At 35.3% G+C, this 12795-nt stretch overlaps 1 protein-coding gene across 1 annotated transcript in view; it reads left to right on the top strand.

Annotated features, from left to right (window-relative positions):
- CAAP1 (caspase activity and apoptosis inhibitor 1) overlaps positions 1-12795 on the top strand; it is a 51192-nt gene that overhangs the window by 25201 nt on the left and 13196 nt on the right. The window contains exon 5 of the mRNA XM_007455912.1: positions 7668-7741. Within this exon, the coding sequence (XP_007455974.1) occupies positions 7668-7741 (74 nt within the window). The remainder of the gene's footprint in view (positions 1-7667; positions 7742-12795) is intronic.

The following is a 12795-nucleotide window of genomic DNA, read 5'->3' as shown; positions in this document are numbered from 1 at the left end:
ACACACACCTGTATACTATTCCATTGTTGAATATAGCAAAAGTCTATCTATAGACATTTTAAGTGTTTACTGTCTTCTGTTACTGCATATGATATGAGTATCTCTGTATGTAAGTCATCTTGTTCTTCTGTGTTTATATAAAGCCCTATAAGTTAATTGTTGGATCAGATGTTTGGGCATTTGAAATTTTAATAGATACTGCCTAATCGACTTTAAGAGTTTAAACCAGTTTATACCCCTCCCCCAAAATGTGGAATACATGTTTTCATATACTTTAGTTAATATAATATTATATAATATTTTGATCTTTGTTCATCTGATAGGTAAAAAAGGATATCTCATTGGAATTTTAATTTATATTCTCTGAGTGAAATTGACTGTCTTTCCATATATTACAAAGCTATTTGAATTTCCTTTTTCTGTGAGCTTTTTCATTTTTGTTTACCTTGTGTGTGTATGTAGGTAGAGGTCTTTGGTCTTTTTTTTTTAATTAATTTATTTTATTATTTGTTTTGGGCGCACTGGGTCTTTGTTGGGGGTACATGAGCTTTCTCTAGTTGCGGCGAGCGGAGGCTACTCTTCATTGCGGTGCACAGGCTTCTCTTTGCTGTGGCTTCTCTTGTTGCAGAGCATGGGCTCTAGGCGCACAGGTTTCAGTAGTTGCAGCATGCAGGCTCAATAGTTGCGGTATGCGGGCTCAGTAGTTGTTGCTTGCGGGCTCTAGAGGGCAGGCTCAGTAGTTGTGGCTCACGGGCTCTAGAGCACAGGCTCAGTAGTTGTGGCACATGGGCTTAGTTGCTCCACTGCATGTGGGATCTTCCTGGACCAGGGATTGAATCCATGTCCCCTGCATTGTCAGGAGGATTCTTAACCACTGTGCCACCAGGGAAGTCCCCTCTGGTCTTTTTAATCCGTTGTTTGTGATGTGGGTTGCAATTTTTTTTCTTTTTGCTTGTTGCTTTTTTTTTTTTTTACTTTGTTTATGGCTTTTATTGATCTTTTGCACATGCATAAATATTTCATGTTTATGTAGTCTGATTTTTTCAATCTTTTATTGTTTCTGGGTTTTATATTTACAAAAGTCCTTCTCTATTCTGAAATTATAAAAAGTATTTTTCATACTTTCTCTTAGTACTTTATGGTTTTTTTAAATGTTTAAATCTTTGATTCATTTGGAATTTGTTTTGGTTACCAGTTGTATTTGCTCATGTCTGTCTTTTCATTGAAATTTTCCACTGTAAAATAATAATTCTGTCTTGATGATTTAATAGCATATCTTAGTTTTTCCAATAGAAAGAAGTATTTTCCTATGATGTCTTGGGGTCAAATTTTGAATGAAAACTGACCTGATACTTTGAGATATAGATGATGGCTACATATAATTTTTAATATTACCGCTTGGAGAACTATTTCTTTAAGTAGGAGAAAGTCTGCATAAATGTAAAGAATGAAGGTTCTAGAGTTAAACTGCCTGCATTTTTAGCAGCAGAACTCCACAGCTTACTATCTCTCTGACCTCTGGCGAGTTAGTTAACCTCTCTGGGCCTCAGTTTCCTTGTTTGGAGAATAGGGGTAATATCAGTACCTACTCATAGGATTGTGATGATGATTAAATGGGAAAAGATTGTAAAGTGCTTAGAATAGTAGTTGTTGAAATGCATTGAAAAAAATGTTGCTGTATTTGCTCTAGAATTTTTACTATGAATCACTGAATTTTTACTTTGAGTCACACAATCACTGTTCTTAAAATTCCACTTTACATTGATGAGTATTGGGGATTCCCTTCCCCAAATTCCTTTTATGAAAGCCTAAAGAAAGCAAAAGAATTCATTGTGATTTTTTAAAATTATTATTCTTTACTGTTACTGCCTTTTAAAAACAATTTATTGCTTACAAGTGTCTTTTTCATTTATTACAAACATAGTTTAAATTAAGAGAAAACTATTGTATACATATTTTAAAGCATACAAGGATTTTTTTCACAAATGAGATCAATTTGTTAAATTGCCATTACTTCTGTATGCTAAATTCTTTTAGACATAGTGTATGTATTATAAAGGGCTTGACTCTGTGCTTTTTGGCTGGTAAAGGGTAATAAATTGGTTATCTGTACCCCAGTTATGTTCTTGTGTCCTTCTAAATTAGCTGTAATACTTAGGCAGACTATTCTATATAATAGCTTTATCAGAAATAACAGAATACGTTTTTCAGAAAACCTTCACAGAAAGTACTACTAATCATTGACAGTATTGCGACTTAATGCTTAGATAGGACTCCACATTCAAAGTAGTAGGATATTTACACATCCTACTTGTGCACCTTTAAATAAAGCACTTATGAAGTGATCTCATACAATTTTTAAAACTGGAAAAGGCTTGAAAGCAGGAATATAAGGATAGAACAAAGAGGAGAACCTCTGTGATTCCCTTTAGTCACTTTTATATAGATTAGAGCCCCCATTTAGAGAACTGACTTATTTACAAAAACTTGGAGTTGTGGGGGGCAATTTATAGAATGAATTCTTAGAGAATCATGGATCAGAGAAACTGGAGTATGGTAACTGATTTTTGGAATTATGTTATTTGGGGAAAGGAAATGGAAACAAGGGTTAAATTTTGCTATCTTGAGGAATGAGCTTGGTGAGGGAAACACTAGAGATGTGAATTTATTTGCTGTTTGGAAAGGCCCTTTGAGAAAGATTATTTTGCTCCATTCCATAGTGTTTGAGGGTTACATTTGAGCACTACGTGATTTCATTTTTCTGAACTTGTTCTAAGGCTTTGTGGTACCCCAACTTAAAAAATACAGTGTAATTTAGATACAAAAATATTAAAAGTGTAATTTAGATAAAAGCGTAATTTTTTTTTTTTTTTTTTTTTTTTTTTTACTATATATATATATAGTTATGCAGGTTTGGACAAATTTATCTACCATCACAGCCACAATATAGACCCGTTCCATCATACCAAGAATTTCCCCCATGGCTCTTTGTAGTCCACTCCTTCTCCTGTGTCCAACCCTTGACAACCTGATTTATGTCCTCACACTTTTTCTTCTTCCAGAATGTCATATAGATAAATACAGTATATAGGCTTCTTTCACTTAGCATAATGCATTTGAGATTCACTTATGTTGCTGTGTATATAAGTAGCTCCTTCCTTTTCCTTGCTGAGTAGTTGATATTCCATTGTGTGGGTGAACCACAGTTTGCTTATCCATTCTCCAGTTCAGGTAATATAGTAGGCAGAAAAATGACTCTCTGATCTCCAGAACTTAAGAATGTGTTACTTTATATATTGAGAAAAGGGACTTTGCAGATTTGGTTAAGGTTAAGGACTTTGAGATGGGGAGATTATCCTGGATTATCCAGGTTATCCCAGTCTCATCACACCGAGTTATTAAAAGTGGAAGAGGAAGACAGAAGAAGACTAGGTCAGAGAGATGTGACATGAGAAGACCTTGACTGGAAGCTGGGTAAGCAGCAAGGCAACAGGGATTTTGGCCCTACCATCTCAGGGAACAAATTTATGCCAACAATCCAAATGAGCAGGAAATGAATTCTCCCCTAGAGTCTCCAGAAAAGATTGCAGCCTGTGGACACTTTGATTTTAGCCCAGTGAGACCCCTCCCAGACTTCTGACCTACAGAACTGTGATACACATTTATGTTGTTGTTTTAAACTATTGACCATATATGTGTTAGATCTGTTTCTGTACTCTAATCTGTTTTATTAATCCAGATGTTTATCCTTTCTCTAATACCATTACTATCTTGGTTACTGTAGCTTTTTACTCTTGAAATGTGATAGTGTGCATCCTTAAACTTGGTTATTCTTTTTCACAATTGTTTTTGGCTACTCTAGTTTCTTTGCCTGTCTCTTATTTTTAATAGTAGAAAGCTCATAACATGATAAGCTGGCACCATTCAGCCTCTAGTTTTACTCCCAGGATAGTGGAGAGAATCAAGGGTTTATCTGTCGTTAGGCCAGTTTGCCTGATTCTTTGTTAGCTGAGTTTTTCCAAAGTGGGAGGAATCCTTCTGGTTTGGTTCTCTCTTTTTCCTTCTGTTGAGGTCTCTTCCCAGTATTTTTCTTTTGGACAAGAAATTGATTTTTTTTTTTTTCTGTTTAGCAATATATTTTAAACCTTAGTAATTCACATGTGTGGTTGTTCTTGATTAAGTCCTACAGATCTCCCCAGTGTATTACTCTGATTTTAAAAAACAAATTCATTGGAGTTATAAGAAAGCATCACTCATAGAACCATATTTGGAGTAAAAGAAAGAAAGTTGGACTGATACTGGTTTGAGAACTTAAATCCCAAGGATAGATATAGGGCTCTTTTATAATTCAAGGCCAAGATTGTAAATTAAGGTGCTTTAAGGAGCATTGCAGATGGGAGAAGAGAATTGGGGAAATAAAAACTGTCTTTTTTTTTTCTTAATGGAAAAGACTACAAAAAGCATTGCAAGATTCTTAAGCCAGATTTTTAGTGTGTTCCTTCCCTCCCCCCTTTTTTCTCTTCACCTCTTCTCTCTCCAGTTATTATAAAATTCTTATATGGTTTTAAAGCGTTTGATAGAAATATTTAAATGTAATTTAACTATAAATTGGAATTCCTTTAGTTTTCCTAACTCTGACACTTAGTATGTTTCATTATGTTGGGGGAGACAATTTTCTTACACTTTAAGACATTTCCTTTTTTGTTTCCATCTTGCCTTTTATGCTCTTTAGTGAAAATCTTTAAATTGCATTACATAACTCTGAATGTGTATGATAATTTTAGTTGCAAATCTATGTCTTGGAAATATTAAAATTCCAAACTATTTTCTGGAACATTTTTTCAGCTTCAGATGATACTGATGTAAAAGCATCTAGCTTTTCACTTTTCAGCCACAAGGTGGTGTACTACCTCTACTGTCTGAAGTTTTTTTTGGTGATTTTCTTCAACAGCCTGATCAAATCCACCTTAAGAGAAAACAGAACATTATAAACATTCACTTCCAGCAATAAAAAAATTTGTTTATGACAGCAGATAGTCTTTATAGAGGGGTCCAGTTTTATTTGAAGGGGATTCAAGGAGCTTTCACAGAGAAAATCAAATAATGCATAAAATAATCCATTTCGCTACATTATTATTAATTAAAAATTTTTATTTGGAAATAATTTCAGAATTATTAAGATGTTGCGGGAATAAGAATAGTACAAGAAACATACATATATCCTTTACCTGGATTTACCTATTATTAACATTTAGTCCCATTTTCACACCTTCTCTTTATATACTTGTATATTTTCTTCTGAAACATTTGAGGCTAAGTTACATACAGCATGACACTTTACCTCTAAATACTACATTGTACTTTTCCTAAAATAGTGATATTCTTTTTCATATAACCACAATACATTGTTAACTTCAGTAAATTCAGCTTTAGTAAATTTAACATTGATACTTTTATCCAGTCTGCCATCAGTGTTTTAGTTTGTCACTTGATTCAGTAATATCCTTTATAATGTTTTCCCCCTCTAGTTGAGCAGTCTCAAGTCAGTTATGACATTTAATTGTCATGACTCTTTAGCCTCCTTTAACCTGGAATATTTCTACAGCCTTTCTTTGTCTTTTATAACATTGACTTTAACTCCCCTCCCTCTTTTTAATAGAACATTACTCATTTCCACTTGCGGTTTGTCTCATGATTCCTCATGATATAGGTTATACATTCTCAGCTATAATGTTGCGTGAGTGATGTTGTGTCTTTATTAGGTATTGCATATGCCCATGGTCCTTTTAATGGTGATGTTACATTATGTTTTTGTTCAAGTCATTTTTTTAAAAAGTTAGGTGTATGTGTTTAGAAGAGAAATAAGTGCCATTCAGGTATAAGAGCAAACAGACATTTTCTCTAAAGGAATATACTTAGAAATAGATTAATGTTCCCAGTAGGTAAAATCTAATTTGATGTAAGGCTTGAGGTGGCATATTTTAACTTTATTCTTTGCAGAGCTTTTTTTTTTTCTTTTTTTTTTTGGCTGCGTTGGGTCGTTGTTGCTGTGCTTGGGCTTTCTTTAGTGGCGGTGAGCGGGGGCTACTCTTCGTTGCAGTGGCTTCTCTTGCCATGGGCTCTAGGCATGCAGGCTTCAGTAGTTGTGGCTCATGGACTCTAGAGTGCAGGCTCAGTAGTTGTGGTGCACTGGCTTAGTTGCTTCGTGGCATGTGGGATCTTCCTGGACCAGGGATCGAACCCTTGTCCCCTGCATTGATAGGCAGATTATTAACCACTGTGCCATCAGGGAAGTCCCCTTTGCAAAGCTTTTAATGTGGTATATTGGCATTTAATCTGCCCCTAGATTGCCAGGGTGTGTTGTTGATATCCTCCTTGGAATCTGCTAGTCATTCTGGTGAAAGAATAAAATCTGAGTAGGTGACATTAGACAGAAAGAAGGATAAAAAATGGAGCTATCTCAATTATAAATCTCTAAGATGTCATAATACCAAGTTAAATATTTCATAGTTTCTATTTGAGTTTGTACTTTTATTAGTAAAGTTTTAATACAGAACAAACTTATAAGTGCCAAATGTGTTGACTGGAAAGAAAATTGTAAACTTCTCAAAGAAATAATCAGAAGTCTTTATCCTTTAGTTATTAGGGATTTGTTATTAAGTGGATATAAAAAGTTTTGTGAATACGAAAATTTCCTAGATATTTCTAGTATGTTAGTCTTAGGTTGTGATAAAAATTCTCAGAAGGTAATGGATATGTATTTTAAAGAAAATAGTTATTTTGAATATTTACAATAATTAATGTCTTGACTTTTGCTGTAAAGTATTTGTAACATCAGTATTGGTATTGTAACATCAATAATGGTATAATGCTCTCTAAGAAAGAGTATTAGTTTAGTTTACAGCTCTTTTGCAGAAATAGTGAATCAAGAACTTTTTTTATGGCATGATCTTATACATAATCCATTTACTTTGATTACATATGTATATTGCAAATAAGATATGTATTTTCCACATCCTGTAGACACCAAAGCATTTGAGGTATGAAATTAGATGAATGTAAATAATTTGAGGGCTTCTTCCCTGGTGGCGCAGTGGTTGAGAGTCCGCCTGCCGATGCAGGGGGCACGGGTTCGTGCCCCAGTCCGGGAGGATCCCACATGCCGCGGAGCGGCTGGGCCCATGAGCCATGGCCGCTGAGCCTGCACGTCCGGAGCCTGTGCTCCGCAATGGGAGAGGCCACAACAGTGAGAGGCCCGCGAACCGCAAAAACAAACAAACAAAAATAATTTGAATGCCAGAATGCCCATTAAATTTAACAGTCGAACTTGAAAAATTACTAGATTCTTCTGTGAGTTATGATTTCTCCCATCACCTACCCTGCAGAGTATTGGAAGGGAGAGAAAATTAACCTCGGTATTCATTCCAGGTTTGTTCCTTGATTTTACAAAGTATACTACTTAAATTGGTAGTAGTTTATAGCCACTGCTTCTGACACTTGTATTCATGTTTCTGAGTTTCCAGAATGTACTGAGTGGTACCCTGGGGGCTGAGAAGAATTCACTGTGTCTTCTCAAGTGTATAACTTAATTCTAGGAACCTCAGCAGTAAATATTATTTCATTGAATAATGTTTAAAAGATTGTTTTTATTTATTTTCATTCCTCAGACAAGACATCTGTATAGATTCTACTTCATCCCTGAGAGAGAACAAGCAACCTGAAGGTTTGGAATTAAAACAAGGTATGGATCACGTACTTAACTTTTTCTGTAACATTTTACCTGAAAATTATAAGCATTTTACCAATAATAAATTTTCACAGTCTTCCAGTTTGCCCCCATTTTATAGATAGGGAAACAAAATAGTTTATTTAGCCTAAGATCAAGAGTAAGATATACATCCTTTATTTCATGACTCCTTTAGCCATTGGAGTGGTTCTGTCTTAGTGCTGTATGGTTACAGATGCCAACAGAAAGGTGTCATTTTTGAATAGTTTTAATTCAGTAATCTATTATATATTCTCACCTCCAAGATACTGTAGCTATGTTAACTGGATAGCTTTGGGTTGTATATGTTTTACAGAGTAACTTTTTTCTGTATTTTTTTTTTGCTAGGTATTTTATCCTTATTTACTTTCTTTCTCATATATTATTTTCTATAAATCAGTAATTTTTGACATTACCAGCTAACAGAAGTAAAATGGTAGTTGTTATTTATTCAAGCCAGGTAGATGAATAGGGCTAATCTTTTAGATGTCTTTTTTTGTTGTTGTTTTTTTCTCATGCCTAGTAGGGAAAACTGAATGTAAAAATAAACTTTTATTAGTTAATCAAAGATTACCTCACATTTTTCCATTTTTCTGATAAAAACTACTTCAGAGCGGTGAGAATCTGTTGCAGCCAAGAGGGGTTATTTTGTTTATTTTGTAGGCAACTAGTCTTTGATGGCTTAGAATAGTTTCTCTAAAACTTGAATCATAAGAACTTATTTGGTAGAGAGAAACAGGTCATCAGTTTACTTAGGCAGAATTTCTTTTTTTAAGCCGTGGCCGGTACTACTAATGCTTAATTAAGAAAGGGAGGGACTTCCCTGGTGGCACAGTAGTTAAGAACCCCCCTGCCAGTGCAGGGGACACAGGTTCGATCCCTGGTCCTGGAAGATCCCACATGCTGCCGAGCAGCTAAGCCGGTGCACTGCAACTACTGAGCCTGCTCTCTAGAGCCCGCAGGCCACAACTACTGAGCCCTTGTGCCACAACTCCTGAAGCCCATGTGCCTAGAGCCCGTGCTCTGCCACAAGAGAAGCCACCATAATGAGAAGCCTGCACACCGCAAAGAAGAGTAGCCCCCACTCGCCGCAACAAGAGAAAGCCCGCGTGCAGCAACGAAGACCCAATGCATCCAAAAATAAATAAATTAAATAAATTAATTAAAAACAAAATATGTATTTAAAAAATAAGAAAAAGGGAAAACGTTGATTAATTAATTTTGTGATTCCTTCAGTTTATATGTAGTGAGAACAAAATCTAGATTTTCTGTAATTCTAACTTACGTTCTCTGGCGTTTATAAATATTTCTGATGATTTTGAGAATTCCAGTGCCAGACAAAATTACATCTTTGTGTCCTTATCCTTCTCAGCACCCCCATAGACAGAAACTCAGATTCATAGTTTTATTTACATTTGTTTGTCATGTATCAATACATGCCAAGCACACATCATTTCCATATAATGTAGTCATGGTCATTTAACTCTTATGCCCCATGTGTAATTTGACAGCACTGCTATTGTTTCTGCCTTTGTTCTGTTCTTTGCATTTAATGAGCAGGAGGCGTGGAGACTGTGCTATTAAATTATCTGTGGAGAGAAGAATACCATATATATATACGTACAGCTGATTCACTTTATTTTGCAGCAGAAACTAACACAGCATTGTAAAGCAATTATACTCCAATAAAGATGTTAAAAAAAATCCTGAAAAATAAATTTAAAAAAAGAATGCCATATAAAGGATAGAAAAGTCTAGAATGGGCAGGTTGATTCCAGTTCCCAGGGAAAAAGGAATGGGGACCTCATTGTGCAAATTAGCCAGTGCTGCCCTCTAAGGGAAGAGGTTTTTCTGCTCCTGTGTTCAGGCACCTGGAGCTCTCTTCAGAATTCCCTTCCTGGTGCTAACAGCCTATTTTGCTGTGTTTTTTTGTTTGTTTGTTTTTGTTTTTTATGGTAACTTCAGTAATTGGAAAATTAGGGATGGAGGTGAAGAAGGAGAGAAAAATAATTCAGTAACCAGATATCACAAAGCCTAGTTTTTTGTGCTCAGGAGCCTTTATAGACACTCTTGGGTTCTCACCTCAGCATCAGAAACATCAAGAACACACTGTCATCAGTAAGTGACAGCAAGCAGAGGAGAGGAAACAGGAGATCCAAGCACAGCAGTTACCATTTTGCAGTACAGTTCATATTCATACTGTAACTAAATTTGTAGAAAATGGTTAAATTAATTAGAAAGCAGGGAAATAAGTGAAGTCTTTTAGAAAAATGCCTATGAAATGGTTAAAATTTTAAATTTTGTTGCATAATGGGATAAACGTAAGTTATTTAGAAGATTCAATTATATGAAACTTTTTACAGACAAATATTAGTATAGCTGAAATCTGAACCAGATAGTAACTAACTTGCTTGGAGTTAACCAAGAAGGTGAGGTACCCCAGGAAACAAATCCTGACAGGCTCAGTAAAGATTATTGCCTTTATTTTAAATGAACTAATATTGTCTGTCTTTAATATGCAGAACTTTCAAAATTGATTTAATATTATCTGTAACTTTCTATTTTTGCTCACAGTTATTAGCTCAATAAAAGCAGAGCATAATTCTCCTTGTGAATGCGTTGTCATTTTATTTAATGGCTTGACCATTTAAGAAAATTAATTGAAGCTTACTTAGTACTAAAGTTACCCTTTTCTCAGTAGACCAAAATATAAAGCAGCATTGAATTTTCCGTTTGTTCTTTCAGGATAAAATAAATCTTATATGCCCTATTAATGGTATATGATATTGACAAGTAACTTAAATTATATTTTCAGTTTGTTTCTAAAATACTCAGTACTGAGAAACAGTGACTATGAATTAGGTAAATTGAAATTGGCATTTCTTTGTCTAGTACTGGTATTATTTTATCAATAAGAAATTTATTTATGAAACTGGCTGTGCTGAAGGTACCAGATTGTACACTAACTTTCACCTTCACTGTGCAAACATTATTTAAATGTAAATATAATCTACTAGTTATTGGTCCTGTAGTAAAATAGGATTAGGATTAGTGTCCTAAGTCATTCATTTTTACCAGGAGGGTAGTTGTATAAGAATGGTTTATATAAATTTTCTAAATTAGTCGTTTGTGCTACAGTTAAGAAAAAAATGAAACTGCTGTTTGTCAAAGGTATTTAATGCATAGAAAATACTTATAAAATATCAAACAAATCTTTGCTAATCTTAATGAATTCTCTTCTCTATATTTATCTGTAAATAAATAAAGTTAAGACATTTAGTAATATTAAAACAATTTAAATTTTTGCTTTAAAGTTTACAACTGGGGTAAACTTTGTGTAATTTTGCAAATTATTCTCCTTTGTAACTTCAAGAATTAAACTCTTATGTTTGCATTCCTTCTTTTTTTTTTTTTTAATTTCTTTATTTATTTTGGCTGTGTTGTGTCTTCGTTTCTGTGCGAGGGCTTTCTCTAGTTGAGGCGGGCGGGGGGCCACTCTTCATCGCGGTGCGCGGGCCTCTCACTATCGCGGCCTCTCTTCTTGGGGAGCACAGGCTCCAGACGCGCAGGCTCAGTAGTTGTGGCTCACGGGCCCAGTTGCTCCGTGGCATGCGGGATCTTCCCAGACCGGGGCTCGAACCCGTGTCCCCTGCATCGGCAGGCGGACTCTCAACCGCTGCGCCACCAGGGAAGCCCCTGCATTCCTTCTTGTAAATTGTTATGAGAAATTTTTTTTTTTACTATACATGATTAATTAAATAGCTAAGTTAAAAATTGTGTATTCAGGTTGACGAGAAGAGTTGAGGTTTATAGTAGTCCCTTTAAAATATTTGAAGGGCTGTTAAATAGAAGACTGATTAGGCTTGTTCTGTATTGAAAATTTGAGAATAAAAGCAGGACCAATAGATAAGGTTATCATTAAACTTGTTTGGATCGATTTATTTATTTCAAATAATCAGATGTATCAGAAAATGCATTGGGCTGCCTTCTGAGATACATACATCCCTATTGCTAAAGGTGTTTGAACACAGGTTGCACAAATGGCCACTTGGTGGTGCTGTTGTAGAGCAGATTCTCGTAATGTTTAAATATTTGGATGTTTGGCCTCGATCTTGAAGTTCCTTTCTTATCAGATTTTCTAAAGAACAGGGCCTAGAGCAGTGTCTGCACTTGTGAAGAGTGCTTCTTAGTAACTGTTTTATTAAATTGTTTAATGGAAGAAGAATGAGATATACAATGTTTTCTATCTCTACATTTTTCTGTTAGAGAAAAAGATGCTTGATTTTTTAGTCTTTAAGCTGTATGATGGTTCCTTAAGATGCATTCATTTGAATACAGTTATAAAAATAAGTAATGTAACCACATAAAACGATTAAAATTAATAAGACATTGACTACATTTTACTCTGAATCTTTTACATTAACTGTTTGATGTGAAAATTATCCCTCTTTTCTATTAGAGAAAGATGTGCAAACACACACACAAAATGCACAGACTTTTGCTGTGGTTAGACTCAAATCTTGTCACTTTTTTAAAAGTAATGTAGTTGCCTCATGCAATTATATTTTGGCCTTCTAATTCAAGAGTTAATGAATGATAGGACTTCCCTGATGGCACAGTGGTTAAGAATCCTGGGGTAGAGTGCAGAGCACACGGGTTTGATCCTTGGTCTCGGAAGATCCCACATGCCGCAGAGCAACTAAGCCCATGTGCCACAACTACTGAGCCTGTGCTCTAGAGCCCGCAAGCCACAACTACTGAAGCCCACGTGCCTAGAGCCAGTGCTTTGCAACAGGAGAAGCCACTGCAATGAGAAGCCTGCATGCTGCAACAAGAGTAGCCCCTGCTCACAGCAACTAGAGAAAGCCTGTGCACCGCAACGAAGACCCAATGCAGGCATAAATAAATAAATAAATTTAAAAAAACAGTTAATGAATGATAGACAGCTTTAAGAATTACCTTGTTGAGAGCTTCAAGAATTTGAAAAGTAGACTTTAATAGGGGAAAATTGTTTTCAGTAGTTAAACCAT

This window comes from Lipotes vexillifer, unplaced genomic scaffold (assembly GCF_000442215.2).
Source record: "Lipotes vexillifer unplaced genomic scaffold, Lipotes_vexillifer_v1.1 scaffold644, whole genome shotgun sequence".
Classification (NCBI taxonomy): domain Eukaryota; kingdom Metazoa; phylum Chordata; class Mammalia; order Artiodactyla; family Lipotidae; genus Lipotes; species Lipotes vexillifer.
This window is presented reverse-complemented; position numbering and strand designations above follow the sequence as displayed.